This window comes from Hoplias malabaricus, chromosome 3 (assembly GCF_029633855.1).
Source record: "Hoplias malabaricus isolate fHopMal1 chromosome 3, fHopMal1.hap1, whole genome shotgun sequence".
NCBI classification, from domain to species: domain Eukaryota; kingdom Metazoa; phylum Chordata; class Actinopteri; order Characiformes; family Erythrinidae; genus Hoplias; species Hoplias malabaricus.
In genome coordinates this window covers 53,602,596-53,619,215 of record NC_089802.1, presented here as the reverse complement: position 1 = coordinate 53,619,215, position 16,620 = coordinate 53,602,596, and the positions used below count along the sequence as shown (strand labels likewise).

The window sequence follows — 16,620 nt, the reverse complement described above, 5'->3', positions numbered from 1 at the left end:
TATTGATTATTACCATGGTAGTGGAGGCCACACAAAGTTTAATGAGCGACAGTAATTCATGGTGCTCTGCTTTCTACAAGAAGAGTTTTTAGTATTCCCTGTGTAATGCATTTCTTACGGTTAAGTTCTTTATATTTTAGGCTAGTGTTTGAACTTTGAGAGCAAGGAAATGGTTCAGCTTTCAGAGGAACAGTGGATCTGCAAAAGGCTGATTACTTCCTTTTTCAGTTTGACAGCTGCAGATGCGGGCTGTTTTATTTCATGAAAAAAGTGACCAATAACGACTTGTCTCAAACCACTAACAACGAATAGCAAAGAGGTGTTTTTTTGTTTTTTTGTTTTTTAAGTTGAAGTCACAGTTGAGAAGCTTGTAGATGATAAGGCTGCATTTTTATTATCTTGATATTTAATTTGTTGTTACTGAATGCATTTCCTCCTTGTGGAAACAGTGGTCTGTGGGTAGTTGGTTTTGGTTTCCCCTTCTAGTTAGCGCCAAATAAAGAAGTACGTTTTTAGGAGTGTAAGCAAATAATTAGTTGAATCATGAAATGGAATGGATTGTTTGATTTGACGTTATATGACACCAGAATGTTGAATGGTCTGTCTTGTTTTACAGGAATCATGTATTGCTCATACAGCATTTACATTTACAAATGAGAAGCTTAGAAAAGAATTCCTTTGCACAACATATCTCTGCTGGTAATTGCTATTGTGGTTGGTTTGGGACATTAGTGGGCGGTACTGCACAGCATATTGCTAACTATGATTGAATTAAAGTATGTTTAGGCAGAATGCTAGTGTAGGTTTATTTAATGTCTATTTTGTATGGTTCCCGCCAGTGTCCAATTAACACATTACAAAAATCTATTTAAAATTTTAGTTAAACATACAAAGTCATCTATGATTTCAATAATCATTTATCTCTAGTAATTGTGGCCTTTATTTGTCAGTAGTTTCACCATAGTGATTTATTATCACATAGGACTGTTTTTTGTTTCTCTGCATGTTTTGAGAACTTGCTGAAATGAAACCAGTGAGCATGCAAACACTTCAGCTGCCTAAGAACCATTTGTTCCTCTTTTGCTTGACTATAATATTTTATATATATATATATATATATAATTTTTTTTGTCTCTATCTTGGGTGGTATTGGCTTTAGGGGTGAAATATATGGGGAGTGGCCTGAGGCGTCTGGCCTTGATTTGCTAGTCATAGGTTTTTATGAGTTCATACAGAATTATTTTAGAAATTGAGCACCTGTGAAACAAAAACTTTCATTATGTGTGTACTTTAGTGAGTTTCATATTTTTATTTTCCTCCATAGAATCATGACTGCCACGGTCACTTTAGAGGATGCTCTGTCCAACGTGGACTTGCTGGAGGAGCTTCCACTTCCAGACCAGCAACCCTGCATTGAGCCTCTCCCTTCCTCAATCATGTACCAGGTAACACTCCTACAAGCATTAATATGCTATTCATTCTGACGGTGACGGCTTTTGGAATCAGCCAGTTATTTCGTTGTTTGATGTTGATGCTGCCAGTTTCCAGTGTCAGCAGTGAAGCGAGGACTACTTCAGTATGAGAAATACTTCAGAAATAAGAACAAACATCAGAAACAAATATATTAAAGGGACCATACTTTGAAAGTAATATCACTTTAAAGTATAACAGCATATTCATTTGAGGATCTGTAGTATGGTAGTAGGCACAGTTATACCAGGTAGAAAATATAAACCGGTAAGTTTTAACTTTTTGTGTGTGTGAAATGTAAAGCGGTCTTTATTTGAAATGTAAACATTTCTTTATTTCATCCTTGAATGGATTTTACTCTCTTGACTTTTAAATATCCCCTCGTGTGCCAAGCTCTTTTCCGTTGGGCTCTTTCTACGCTCGAGAGGCTTTTCTTCTCTCTGGTTTTTGACAGTTTTGGGATGGGATCAGGGCTGTTTCTCTCAGTGAATACAATTAGCTGAGATGTCTCCTGGTTCTGTGACTGTCTGCCTCATTGACTGTATATTACCTGCCTACTAGTAGAAGCCTTTGTTTCACAGAGCTGCTGTTGTCACCAAGACAGCACCAGAGCCATGGATAAACAGTCAAAATACGATCATAATTCACAATTTAAAGTGGGTTCAGATTATAGTCATATGTGATATACATGTGGAAATTATGTTCGCTGCGTTAGAAAACTGAGACTGATTTGACTCTCTGAACCATTTGCCAATTGTATCAAAATGCTCAAAGAATTGATTAATTCAGGAGTCGACCCCTGTTCACTAGCTATGTTTACTTTGTGTGATGCCGACTGTCACTGTGCAGAGACTCTGTGGGTAGTCTCCGAATCCATAAACTGAAAAAATACTTTGGAAATTGCATAGTCTCCTATTTTCCATTTTCCCCGTTTCATAATGAAACTCAAATGACCAAGGTACACATGCCCCATGTCTCTTTTTATTTATTTTTAATTTTTTTTTGTATAAGGCTTCTCCTAGTAGGGGGCCATATACAGTCTATGAGGCATGCAGTCAGCAGGAAAATCAAAATCAGTCAGGAAAATCAAAGTCACAGGGAAAAGTTTTGCTGCATAAGGGAAACTTTTTAAATTCGAGATGGTAAAAACCATCTGAGAAAAAAGACAGTTTGAGAGGGAGATTATGATCAGTGTGCATGCATTTCCTTTCTCTCTGTGCTCACAAGGTTCACATTTGCGAGAAGTCTATTTACATATGTAAAAGGTTAAAAGTTACGGGTTTATATTTTCCACCTGGTGTTCTTGCACCCTCTACATTGACAGTGATATGATGCCATGCTGTAGCATCTACCATCCCAAAAAATGGGGAAATTAAAACAACCCAGTCAGGTCTGCCTTATGGAGCTTTTCCACTGCATGGAACCTACACTACTAGACCTGACTCTACTCTGCTTTTTTGGTTTTCAGTTAGGTAAATTTTCTACCTGGAATCCGATTTTTAGCATTGTCTCACTTGTTCCAAGTGAGTCAATTAGGGACTGAAACCTTGCAAGCCGATGAGCCCAAGAGAATCTAGCCATTTGTAAAATCTCCAAGCTACAGTAGAGAACACATTTGGTTTTTATCCAACTGTCAGTAGCAGCTGGTAAAATTGTGCCTTTTTTTTTATTAAAGAGGTACAAAGGTTCCTTTGAGTGGTGGCCGACAAAGGAATCCTGCGAGAGAATGGTCCAACAATCAGCGAAAAAACTATGCACATCTCTCTGAACTGAATCCATAGCTGCCACACACTGTATACAGTTGCTTGGATAAGATAACAATACTGATGCTCAATATGCTAACATTAACCAGCTTGGAATTGTAAATTTTAATGTATGTTAGAAGACAATTTTAAGGATAATGATAGAGTTAGAAAAACACAAGAAACAATGAATCAGCAGTAACTGTGCAATACCAAATAACCAATCATTTCCAGACCTAACTTTTGTGTTTGTTTATTTGTCCATCAACAGCCCAACTTTGATACCAACTTTGAGGACCGCAATGCATTTGTGACAGGAATTGCCCGCTACATCGAGCAAGCCACAGTCCACTCTAGCATGGTTGGTGCCCATGCTCATTCTTTTCTGCTATTAACACAGAGAGAATGAGTTGCCCTCAGAATCTTTGCTGATTAACTCCACTCTATCAGTGCCTCATATTGGCCCATTCACACCAGTCCTCAGTGGTGAGCCTCTGGGAGACTGGACAAAGGAACTTGTTTAGTGGGGAGATGAAAGGCTCAAAGAGGACCTGAAAGAGACCTGCATTGTTCACTTTAATGATTGGAGGAGCCCTGCCAAGCTCATGGCACTGGTCTGAATGGTGCTGTGATGAATGTGTGCTTTAAAGCTTTAGTGCGGTGGACCAGAACTTGTCTCTGCTCCACAAGCAAGGGCTAATTGCTGAAAGAAGCTTAGGTTAAACAAGATATTGTCTAGAGACCTTGTTTGTATATTTAGAAAAAAACAAAATCGTCAAGAATTTGTATGTGTTTGATGGGTGATGATATATGATTTTTATGATACTATTATATGGCTATATGATTCAGATTATTTTTTTAATGCAATATATTACTACTTCACAGTTCCTCACTGCAGAGGACATATTAAGTTAACTTGCTTGCTTTTGTAACACCAAGCTGGTTTTGCGCTTGTCTGAAAATGTCCAGATTTCTTCACTACCCTCCTCTAACAAGTAAAAACTGCACATCAGACATATTCTGGTTTTTGAGCACCCACACCCAGCTTGTCATGTGTTTCCACATTATTATTTTGATTTTGAATATTACTGAATCAATTGTTAAGATGAATTTAACAGTACACAGATCTAACAGTTTTTTTCTTTTAGTTAATATTCAGTGTTGTTGTTCATTACTTAATTAGTATGTATTTTCATCTGCTTAAAATCGATTAGCATGCATGTTAGGACTTTTAGTATTCTCTTAGTGGTAAGTTTAAAAAAACATCCATAAAGAATGTTTTAGTATATTATTATTTATGTCAATGCTGGAAACTTCACTCACCCATTGTTTAACAAAACTGGAACACCAGTTACTGAGGAATATTGTGTTCTACAGAATGAAATGCTGGAGGAGGGTCAGGAGTATGCTGTGATGCTCTACACATGGAGAAGTTGCTCCAGAGCGATCCCCCAGGTAATGTGCCATACGTTGGCCATGCACCACAACACTTGCATATGCAAAGCTCTGCATTTTGCTCTTGTGTTTTTATTCTTTCACTGCTAATTTATGCTACTGCTCTCAGGTGAAGTGCAATGAGCAACCCAACAGAGTGGAGATCTATGAGAAGACCGTGGAAGTACTGGAGCCTGAGGTCACCAAGCTGATGAACTTCATGTATTTCCAGGTAATGTCCTCACTGCTTACTGCTGTGTGTAAGAGCTCCAGATGAATAAAAAAAGGGGTATATAAAGCTGTCAAATGGCTTATTGACTGAAAAAAGGAAAGCAGTTTACCTTGATGTAACATTTTTCTGGACCTACAAAATGATTTGTAATAAATAATAAATCATTTCTGACCTATACTTCAGATGAATGGATGATAATACATATTATGCCATATAATGACATCTTTCTTGAGAACTTGACTACCTCTTTCCTCCCCTCTCTCTTCTGTATCTGTCCTGTTGTAATCAAATCCCATGCCCAGTCTTTTTTTGTTTTTTTTTGTGATTGATCTGGTTAGATTATATAAAAATAACAATAAGTGGGCAAATAGGGACATAAGTGAGTTATAAACCCATTCCATCTATAAACCATATATAAACAGATACATTTACTCATTCATTACATTTCTCTCTCTTCCTCACAGCGAACTGCAATTGACCGTTTCTGTGGTGAAGTACGCCGCTTGTGTCATGCTGAACGCAGAAAGGACTTTGTTTCAGAGGCATACTTGCTCACACTGGGGAAGTTTATTAACATGTTTGCTGTGTTGGATGAACTCAAGAACATGAAGTGCAGTGTGAAGAATGATCACTCTGCATACAAACGGTACACTCTCATTCCGTATCTTTTTCTCTTATATCTCCAGAACTGTTATATGTGCCTTTTGATGTCCAGTATACGGACCTATCTGGCCTCTAGATGGCAGTCAAACTGCTTAGGTTTTTGATGAATGCGCTGAAGTATTTAGCAAAGCGTTACTCTTTTGGTACACATTTTACAAGCTTATTCAAAGCTAGAAGTTTATAGAACTTTGTTGTTGTTTACCTCCTAAACCATTGCACCTGTGTTTGTGCATGGCCAGTCTTCTATTCTTTATGAATGTTCATGTAAGAAATATTGTGTCAAGTGTCTTGCCGATCATGCAGACCCAACATTAGTGTGCGCACATGTGGAGTGTGTTTGTACATGTGACTGCTGTCAGCACCCTTGCACATGGATTAAAGTTTCATTTTAATCAGTCTTAAAGGTTAAACTTGTCATCCTTCCTCTCTCATTCTCTCTCTCACTCTTGCTCTATCTCTGTCTCTCTTATCCCCCCATATTTCTCTTTGTACTATTTATTCCCTCACTCCCTTCCTTATGCTTTTATTTGTCCTAGCTGTGAATCATGAGCTGTTAATATAACCAGAAAACTAGGTGTTATAGACATGTCAGGGTGTCTTAAAAGAAAAAGGTTTACAACTCCCATGTGTGCGTGCGTGTGTCTTAGAGATAAAACACTCTAAGGTATTGGCCTTTGTACAACAGCTGAATACATTTTATTCATCATTGGATGATATCCGCAGTGCCATTTAAAGTGCCCAATAAAATTAGAGACAACCAGTGTCAATATGGAGCAGATTTGTTTTGCCAAGATTAAAACATGCACTCTTCCATTTTGGTGGGACAGGGCAATATCTTTTCATGGCTGTGCCCCAGGGCAGTTCAAGTTGATGTTCAAAATGTTCAGATTGGTCAGACTCTGTCCCACAAGGGTGCAGTATACAAATGAGACAGCTATCCAATCAATGTTTTTGCTTCTGCTGTCAGGATCCACATATCTCTGTTCAAGATGAGAGCTGCTGTGAGTGTTTGATAAAGGAGTGTATTCATATGACTCAACAAATTAAAATTATTTTGGTCAAAATTAGTCTTAAATCATGTCAAATTATTGAATCCTACTCTAGAGCACAGCAACATTCAGAATAAGGTTCAGCATAATCACAGTAGTAGTATTTTGTCTGTTGTGTGAGTGTGTGTGTGTGTGTGTCAGATATTCTTTCTGTCTGAATGAGATAAATGATTGTATTAAGTAAAATACTTTACAATTCTTTTTGTATAACTCTGATGTCTTTTTTTTTTTTTTAAATATATATTTATTTTTTTTATTTTTTATTTATTCCCTAACAGAGCAGCTCAGTTCTTGAGGAAAATGTCTGAGCCGTCCTCAATCCAGGAGTCTCAGAACCTTTCCATGTTTCTGGCCAATCACAACAAAATCACTCAGGTACCAAAATGTCTTTTGCTGCAGTTGCCTATTGTAGATGCTATACTAATTAATACCTTTTTAATAGTCCTGTGTGAGACTGATATTGATGTGTGGCTAAGTCTCTCCTGTGTGTTTCAGTCCCTGCAGCAGCAGCTAGAGGTGATTCATGGCTATGAAGAGCTGCTGGCTGACATTGTCAATTTGTGTGTGGACTACTACGAGAACAAGATGTACCTGACCCCCAGTGAGAAACACATGCTTCTTAAAGTAAGATTCACTTACACAAGACATCAATATAAGGATTCTTCTTAACAAGGCTATATATATATATATATATATATATGTTTTTTTTTTGTTTTGTTTTGTTTTTTTAAATGTAGGCCATATCCAGTCTGAACATATTTCCAGATTTGGGCATTTGTGCCATTATTAATACTTTGCAGATGTGTATAAGCTATATTGCAAATAGCATCTCCCCATATTAAATGGTGTATGTATATGTTTTCATACCATAGTCATTTTAATGTTACCTTTTTTGTCCTGCAGGTGATGGGCTTTGGTTTGTACCTAATGGATGGAACAAACAGCAACATTTATAAACTGGATGCAAAGAAGAGAATAAATCTCACTAAAATTGACAAATTTTTCAAGGTGTGTGTGTTTTTCCAGTTATTTATTTTTATATTATTGATTTTTTTTATAAGGAAGGGCTTATATATATAAATAATATAATTCTGTTGAAACAAAAATGTATTATTTATTTATTTATTTATTTATTTTTATTTTTTAAGTTTATATGTATACAGGCAAAGGTTATACATAAACAAATTTTAGGTGACTAGCCTTACTCTAAATTTTAAACTTGTAATAAGACTGGGAATTTGTCATTTCTTGTATTGAAAACGTGATGTCCTTTTCGTGTCTGAACTGCAGCAACTTCAAGTAGTACCACTCTTTGGAGACATGCAAATTGAGCTCTCCCGTTACATTAAAACCAGTGCTCATTTTGAGGAAAACAAATCCAGGTGAGAACCCCCCCAAAAATAGGGTCAAATTATTATTTTTTGCATTTTCATATTATTAAGTGGTAAATAAACAGAAGATTGAAAAATAATAATATATATTTTTTAGCAATGCCAAACTTTATCACCTTTATGCATTTGATATTTAAGTCAAAGAATTATTAAAATGTTAAACATGTTTGTTGTGCAAATGTAGCTTTTTATTTGTCTACAGCCTACCTGAATCTATTAAAATTTGTCTTCTTTCTTCTAGGTGGTCTTGCACATCTACAGGGAGTAGTCCCCAGTATAATATCTGTGAGCAGATGATTCAGATTCGAGATGATCACATGCGATTCATCTCAGAGATGGCCCGATACAGCAACAGTGAAGTGAGTGACCAATCAATAATACTGTTAGATCTCACTGTTTTAGGTGTAGTCGGTTTACAGTGCTGTGAAAGACCCTATCAGTAGGTCCTGGACATGGCAGTTGGTACAACCGAGACTCAAACATTAGTCAGGGCACTTCTGTGCTATGATGGAATTCATTTTCTTTTTTTTTACCTCAAAGTATTCCCTTAGACAGGTTTGGTGTTCAGATTGAATTAGCTCATTGTGCCTTAGCACTGCAACTGAAATGGTCATTAACAGAAGTGCGATATTATCTGCTTATGTTAACATGTGGGGAGTGATTAAGCATGTTGGAGATTAATGAGTAATTTTCATTATTTACCTTCAAATTCAGTGCCAGGCCCTACCTGGATGGGCTGGGGGTGGGAGTGGAGGGGTCAGATGGGGTTGTGCTAAGTAACTGCATTCTCTTTTGTCAGGCTAATGATGTTTTTGCTGCATGAGGTGTCTGTTGGAATATATAGTATATTGAATATAATTGGATGTGAGTGAAAGTCCACTTACATGTATGTGATCTCAGTTCCAGGCAAAATAATCACAGTATTCTATGCATATCTTGCATTTTATTTTTAGTTACTTAATTGCCTTTATTGAGTGTGTGTGTGTTTGTTTATGTGTGTAGGTGGTGACAGGGTCTGGGCGCCAGGATGCACAGAAGACTGACTCTGAGTATCGAAAACTTTGTGATCTAGCCTTGCAGGGCCTGCAGCTGCTCTCTCAGTGGAGTGCCCAAGTCATGGAAGTGGTGAGTTCCACATCCAGTCTTAACATCTCCCTTTTTTCTCATAAAAGCTAGTACATTACCAGGCTAATTTTTCCAGTAACATTTATAATTTGCACTCCTCATACACGCTGCTTTGAAACAAAACTTTAACACACCATAAACGTAAGGAGGAGATATGTTCAGCATGAATGGCCAAAAGCTCTGAATGGTGTACAAAGATCAATCCCACTTTTTCATTTGCAAAAGCAATTAACTTGACTATCAAAGCAAACATTTGATACAAATGTTTTCTTTTACTCTCCATGATGATCACATTTGTACACAATTGTTTCTGATCAAGTAAACACAGCTTGAGTAAAGAATTTGGTGTTATTTCATGCCCCACAGAGCAGATTGAGCTTGGTGGGCATTAATCAAATATGATGTATTCTGTGGAAGGTTTTTCTTCAGTTTTTGTTTGTTATTCTCTTCTTTAGATTTAGTGACCATCTTTAGTGGCTCAGTGACTCACATCAGTACCAGATTGACTAAACATAATAGATTTCAATGCACTGCTGTGCCTGATCCACTTGTACCAACACAACACACACTAACACTCCACCACCACACCAGTGTCACTGCAACAATGAGTTTGAACCAACATCCAAATCATACCTGCTCTCTGGTGGTCCTAACTATTGAACACCAGGATGAGAAATGCAACTGTATAGTCAGTGGAGTTGAAAGAATGTGCACTGAGTGTAGAAACAAGGAAGTACTCATAATGTAATGGCTGATTTGTGTATATGGAATAGTGCTCAATGCTCTACTTTAATTCAAAATATATTTTTTGAATAATCACTAGAGAAAATTTTTTTTAGGAATATTAATGTATTGGCTTTTACCTGGAATTATTAATAACGTATTTGGATAAAAGCCTTTCACAGGGTTATAATGACTGCTGTTGACACAAGCAGGGTCCAGCATGCTTGGGATATAATCAAATTGTATGATATTAATTTTCAGTTGTTAATTAGTTTTGAGGACAAATCCTTCCACAGGTAGTGAAGGAGGATAAGAGGTTTTAAGGTGTGTTTAATTTTTTTGAATGATCACTTCTACTTTTCTTGTTGACCAATATTTCTTTCTTTATTTATTTATTAGCATGACTGATATCTTCTGTAGGTTTGCTGCTTATTTTTGTGCCATGTTTACATAGGATATAACCCCATTTGAATTTCAAAATGTATTTAATAAAGTGTTTGATTATCCTAAGGTTTGCTTGACCACACACAATGAAAATATATGAAGGAATCAGTGTAAATGAAACAAATGAACAACTTGAAATATACATAAATATAAATCTGTTTAGAGGGAGAATAAGGTGTGTGGGTGTTGGCCTGCTGTCACTAGCAGAATGAGTGTTAAGCATTTAAATTACGCAGCGCTAAATTTCGTTTTGCTTTTTGTTGTGTGTGTGTGTGTGTGTTATTATGGTATGTAAAATATGCAGATTTTAACCAGTATGCACTGATCACTACTGTGACTCTACTTCCTATTTTTTTTTTCCACTGGCTTGTTCATAATTGAGCAATTTTAAGTTCCTGCTTCTTTCATGAACTTTCTTTTTTAGTAAGTGAAGTGCATGCTCATTGGATTTTATGTCAGGTGACTTACTCTTAATGTTGAAAAGCGTGAACAGAGATGAGAATATTGCTCCATAAGTGGGTAGTTTTTACTTATTTTTGTTCTAGAACTGACTCTATATTCAGGACAGCATTTACTGCATGAAAGTAAACACACACTGAATGTGTTAATCTAAAAACTCTGGTAATTCAAACAGTGAATAAAAACGTTTGAGTTAAACTTCAGCCACATAGAAATAACAGTCATCCCCCCCACCCCCCCCCCCAAAACATAATGTTCCACCTTAAAACTTTAATGTAGGGCCCAAAACTGACTGTCTGTATTCTTGCAAGTATGTATTCATTTTAAAACATGCCATACTTATTAATGTTTTTCTTTTTCACTTTTTAGTACTCATGGAAATTGGTGCACCCAACGGATAAATATTCCAATAAGGAATGTCCTGACAATGCTGAGGAATACGAGCGAGCAACTAGATACAACTACACCAGTGAGGAGAAGTTTGCTCTGGTTGAGGTCAGCATCACTGTTTCTTCACGGTGCCTTATATTTTGATAATGCTGATTCATGCAGCAGTTCAAATAATATTGTAAATCTTTTTGTGATGGAGTACAGGTGATAGCCATGATAAAGGGACTACAGGTTTTGATGGGCCGTATGGAGAGTGTTTTTAACCATGCCATTCGCCACACCATCTATGCTGCCTTGCAAGACTTTGCCCAGCTTACACTCCGGGACCCACTGCGGCAGGCCATCAAGAAGAAAAAGAATGTCATCCAGAGGTATCATGAAACAAGTTGTGTAATATTGCCTGAACCACATTTTACTTAACACTGTTTCATTTAAATAACCAAAAATATCTGCCAAGTATATGTTCAGGCAATAAGTATGCTTACATTTATTAATGTTTATTCAATAACATGCACATCTGTTTCTGCAATAGAAAAATGGTATTTATTTCTTTTTTTAGGGGTTGAGTGAGAGGGTGGTTAACTGTTTAATTCCAAGTTTATATATAAAAAAAAAATTTTTTTCATATAATAACACAATGTGACATAGTAAAAAACCCACACACAACACAATGTTTTTAAATTTATTTATATAATTTTTTCCTATTTTATCTCTACAAGTTTAATCAAATGAATTTATTAATTATTAGAAATCACCATCCGTTCCATATTATTGATTGTGCATGGTTGCATTTGTAGTGTACTTCAAGCCATCCGTAAAACTATCTGTGACTGGGAAACAGGAAGAGAGCCTCCTAATGATCCAGCCCTGCGAGGGGAGAAAGACCCCAAAGGGGGATTTGACATCAAGGTACCTCGTCGTGCTGTGGGACCCTCTAGCACTCAGGTATCTTCAAACTTCACTCAGTGGTCACATTTATACAGTTGTATGCAAATATAGCATAGTAAGTGTGGCGTTTCAATTACCACTTTTGGGTTAAGGCGCTTCTCCATTTTTACTTAAAAATGTGGACAAAAAAGGTACATTTTTTTACATTATCAGCCAACAGCCAAGCTCTCAGGTTTTCATAATTCAGATTTATTTCTTTTTTTTTGTTGAAGTCTTGGGTAAAATTTCCTATGCAGAACATATTTGTACATAAATTGCTGCATGGGAGGCCTGTACTATTGGTTCTGTGTCGGATGAACGTCCCTGCACATCATAGTGTTTTTGATTAGTCACTTTTATTTATTTATTTATTTTATTGTTTTTTTTTTCCTAGCACTACTAACCAAATTCTGAGTTTTTCTATTCTTCAAGATCATGCTTGACTTCCACCATTTTAGAGTGGTATTTATGAGCAACTGTTCTGAACTGGAATGATCATTTTATAGCCTTCTGCTACTTTGTAAACAGTCAGCTGCTTAGAGAAACTGTGGTCATTGAATTTTAGCAAAAGTCAGAAAATGTATTGTGCTCTGGAAATGTCATCAGTTGACAGCTGGTAATAATCAGCCTTGACCTGCCTAACCAGTCCTAACAATTGAATTACAGTCTAATAAATGTGCATTAAATGTGCCTTAACCTTTTTTTTGTTTATAATAGTTTTTTTTTTTTTGTTTATAATTGTTACATTAATTTGTAAGTAATTTGAGCAGGTGAATTGACAGAAACAAAGTCATGTTCTATTGTAGATACATCACTTTCTATAATGTAGATATAAATGTTTGTAGTAGAATATGGGAAGTGCTGGAGAGATTTGGTTTCTGTTTGGACCACTACCCTAATGTAGAATTTGAAAGCAGAGGATAGCAAAAGGATGGGAGAAATTAGCAAAAGTTAGATTAGTCAATTAATCTAATAATAATTGATTTGATTTTTAGAAATAATTAGCCTTTATTTGTTGTCCTGTAGTTGCTTGACACATTTTGTATTTGATTTGATTGTTTAAAAAAAAAAAAAAAAAAAAAAAAAAAAAGAGAGAGAGGATGTTTTATAAGTTTTTTTTTTTTTTTTTAATAATACTGTAGGTAAAGAATCATGCTTCCTATTTAAACCATCTTTAGCATGCTGTAGTCCAGATGTATATCAGTGCACTGGTTTTAGCGTCATGCCACCCACCGGTAACATGTTAAATGTCAGCAGTGTTGCTGAGATTGAGCTGTAATCTGTTTACTCACTCAGGCTGATCTGGGCTTTGTGCCTCCACACGTGTGCTGGAGAATCAGAGCTATCAGTATTTAGCAGAAAATTCATGCCTGACCTGATTTATCTATCAATCTGCTCTAACAAAGTACATAATCCTAAAGAGGGATGATGCCGTTTGTTTCATACCCCCCTTTAAGTGTGTGAGAGAGCAGATTCCTTCTTCCATTATTCCTGTAGTCTGTTTGTGTGGCTTGGATTTAGTTATGAATAAACAACCTTTTTTTCAGGTTTTCCATCGTCAAGCTCCATATGCTCCTCTCTTTCATTCCAGTGTGTTCTCTGTGCTAAGAGGCTTAAGGCACTGGGCATTAAAGACAGTCCTCAGTCTATATTACAGTTTCATATGCTGACTGTAGGATGGGCCAGTGGCTGAACTGTTGTATGGGATACATAGCTATTTTTTAATACAGCAAAGCCTGCACATCTGAAGCATGCATGACTGTATGTTGGCTCACAAACAAACATGTTGCTACAGACATGGGACATGGTTCTGTATGGGTAGAAAGAGAAATATGAGTCCTTTTCATCTTAGGTCTGTATCTCTTTGGAACATTACACTGGATAGAGCTTTGCATCTTGTCCACTGGGACAATGTTACATGAGGTGAATGATGGCCTCTATGTTCAACTTTTAAAATATAAGATTTTATTTTATTCTCATTTTATTTCACATTCCCACTCTTGTCAAGTCCTTTCTTTATTCTTCTTCTTCCCTCCAAAATTTACTTGGTATGTTATTTGTGTAGCTCTACATGGTGAGGACAATGTTGGAGTCCCTGGTAGCAGATAAGAGCGGCTCAAAGAAAACTCTACGCAGTAGCCTGGAAGGCCCAACCATCCTGGATATTGAGAAATTCCATCGTGAATCTTTTTTTTACACTCACTTGCTTAATTTCAGTGGTAAGTACTAAAATACACTATTACACTAATAGGAAGCCCTATCATTTAAACGCTATGTTTAAAATCAAGCAAAGACAATATTTCAGATATTGAAGATTTTTTGGCCATTTTTGAATAGGATTCCAGCGACACGATGAAATACCCAAATTCTTATACCCAACAGAACCCAATACCCAACAGAAATGTTATCGTTATTCCATAAAAGTTGGGACATGGAACAAAACGATAACATTTCTGTTGGGTATTGGGTTCTGTTGGGTATAAGAATTTGGGTATTTCATCATGTACCAGATACCAAATAATATCATTAAAAGTTTTAGAGAAGCCAGAGAAATCTCTATATACAAGGGAAAAGGTCTAAAACCAGTACTGACAAGGTTGTCTTGCACATCTGGGAAGGCACAGTTAATGGTAAATGATCTATACAGAGCAATATGCTGTCATTTAGATGTCTTTTCGGGTAGGGCCTTGTTTATTTTTTGTAAGATGAGGTCAATCCACATTCTGCAAAGATTACCACAACATGGTAGTAAAAGAATCTGCAAGCTGAACTAGTTTAGACCTGTCACTCACTGAAAACCAGTGGTGCAATATGAAATGAAAAACACTATAGTTAAGCTAAAGACTTAAGCTATTGAGGAAGAACAGGAAAACTGTTATGTCAAAACTGGTCTCCTCCATTCCCAAAAGCTTACAGAGAGTGTTAAATAAAGAGGTGATGCAACACAGCAGTAAACATGTCCCTTTCCCAACATTTTGGAATATGGTGCTGGCATCAAATTCAATGGTCAAGTGTTTTTTCAGAAACCAGAACTTTCTCACTTTAAACATTTAAAATGTTGTCTTTGTTCTAAGTTCAAATATGTAGAGGATTTATACTTAATTGAGGACATGCTGAAATGGCTTGCTAAAGAGGAATATTTCTAACAAAGTTAGAGAACATAAGAGCAAATGAACAGGGTTAGTGGTGAGGGGAAGATTGACTAATGTGTGAGTTTCCTCTTTCAGAGACACTGCAGCAGTGCTGTGACCTGTCCCAGCTGTGGTTCAGAGAGTTCTTCCTGGAGCTCACCATGGGCCGCCGTATCCAGTTCCCCATTGAGATGTCCATGCCGTGGATCCTCACTGATCATATTCTGGAAACTAAAGAGGCGTCTATGATGGAGTAAGCACACTGTTGCAAATGCTGCTCTATAAGCAGTTTTCATGTTTAAAATTGTAGTTACATTTATGTTTAAATTTGGGTATATAGTATTTTTTGTTCATATATATATATATATATATATTTTTTTTTAAATCTTCAGGTATGTTCTATATTCCCTGGACTTGTACAATGACAGTGCACACTATGCTCTAACCAAGTTCAAGAAGCAGTTCCTCTATGATGAGATTGAGGCTGAGGTACTGTTCTCATTTCCTTTATTCCTCAGAAGAATAAACTGTTGCAAACTTTTTAAATACAAAAATACATTTTAACCAGTAATATTTAAACGTTTATCATTTATACATGCAGTTCTTAGCTGACAATTTACTGGACAGTGAACAGGACACTATCTTGGACAGCTCCTTTATTTCTGTATTATTTTTAAATTAAACACACCTTCCATTTTTACTGTTTTGTTAATGAATAGTAGTATCGTGTTACTAATGGTGGCACTTAAGAGGTACTGCTGTGGAAGAAGAACGGTTCACCTAGTACAAGGAGGTTTGTGTTGACCAGTATCGCTCTCCTCAATTTACTCCAGCTTCAAATTTGTCTCCTTTGTCTTCTCTTTTTATTTGCAGGTAAACCTATGCTTTGACCAGTTTGTCTATAAACTGGCAGACCAAATATTTGCCTACTACAAGATTCTTGCTGGAAGGTAAACGATGAAATGAATCAGTAGCAGATAATGTGTTTTTTTCCTAAGTTCCAGTGTAAGATATGTTATTCAGTATTTTTCCTAAGTAATTGAACAATGTTTTTGTAACAGCCAGGTTTTTGTAGTTTTGTTCACTGTATTCTCTGGATTTGAAATGAAATTAAAGTATAAAAAGCAATATGCTGGTTTTAATAGAATATTTATTTGATTATATCTATTAGTAGTATGAAGTATATTTATAAAAAGGACAGAAATAAAAGTAATGAAAAAGTAACTACATTATTAGTGGGTCTGTGTGTAAATACATACAATCTCTGGTTTTCAATCTGCAGTCTGCTTCTGGATAAGAGACTGAGGGCTGAGTGTAAGAACCAAGGTGCCAACATTTCATGGCCTTCCTCCAACCGTTATGAAACACTGCTGAAGCAGAGACATGTTCAGGTGAAAAGTCAAGTCTGTTAAAATTGAGCAGAATACTTCTGTAACAAAA

The 16,620-nt window shown here is 36.3% G+C and overlaps 1 protein-coding gene across 1 annotated transcript in view; it reads left to right on the top strand.

Annotated features, from left to right (window-relative positions):
• The window catches only part of cyfip1 (cytoplasmic FMR1 interacting protein 1), a 36,615-nt gene that overhangs the window by 4,463 nt on the left and 15,532 nt on the right, over positions 1–16,620 (top strand). The window contains exons 2-20 of the mRNA XM_066663023.1: positions 1,325–1,445; positions 3,484–3,573; positions 4,590–4,667; positions 4,777–4,878; positions 5,343–5,524; positions 6,869–6,965; positions 7,086–7,214; positions 7,494–7,598; positions 7,881–7,972; positions 8,223–8,340; positions 8,984–9,106; positions 11,102–11,227; positions 11,327–11,493; positions 11,920–12,067; positions 14,115–14,268; positions 15,277–15,433; positions 15,573–15,669; positions 16,054–16,130; positions 16,463–16,571. Coding sequence (XP_066519120.1) covers positions 1,329–1,445; positions 3,484–3,573; positions 4,590–4,667; positions 4,777–4,878; positions 5,343–5,524; positions 6,869–6,965; positions 7,086–7,214; positions 7,494–7,598; positions 7,881–7,972; positions 8,223–8,340; positions 8,984–9,106; positions 11,102–11,227; positions 11,327–11,493; positions 11,920–12,067; positions 14,115–14,268; positions 15,277–15,433; positions 15,573–15,669; positions 16,054–16,130; positions 16,463–16,571 — 2,268 coding nt within the window. The 5' untranslated portion in view covers positions 1,325–1,328. The remainder of the gene's footprint in view (positions 1–1,324; positions 1,446–3,483; positions 3,574–4,589; positions 4,668–4,776; positions 4,879–5,342; positions 5,525–6,868; positions 6,966–7,085; positions 7,215–7,493; positions 7,599–7,880; positions 7,973–8,222; positions 8,341–8,983; positions 9,107–11,101; positions 11,228–11,326; positions 11,494–11,919; positions 12,068–14,114; positions 14,269–15,276; positions 15,434–15,572; positions 15,670–16,053; positions 16,131–16,462; positions 16,572–16,620) is intronic.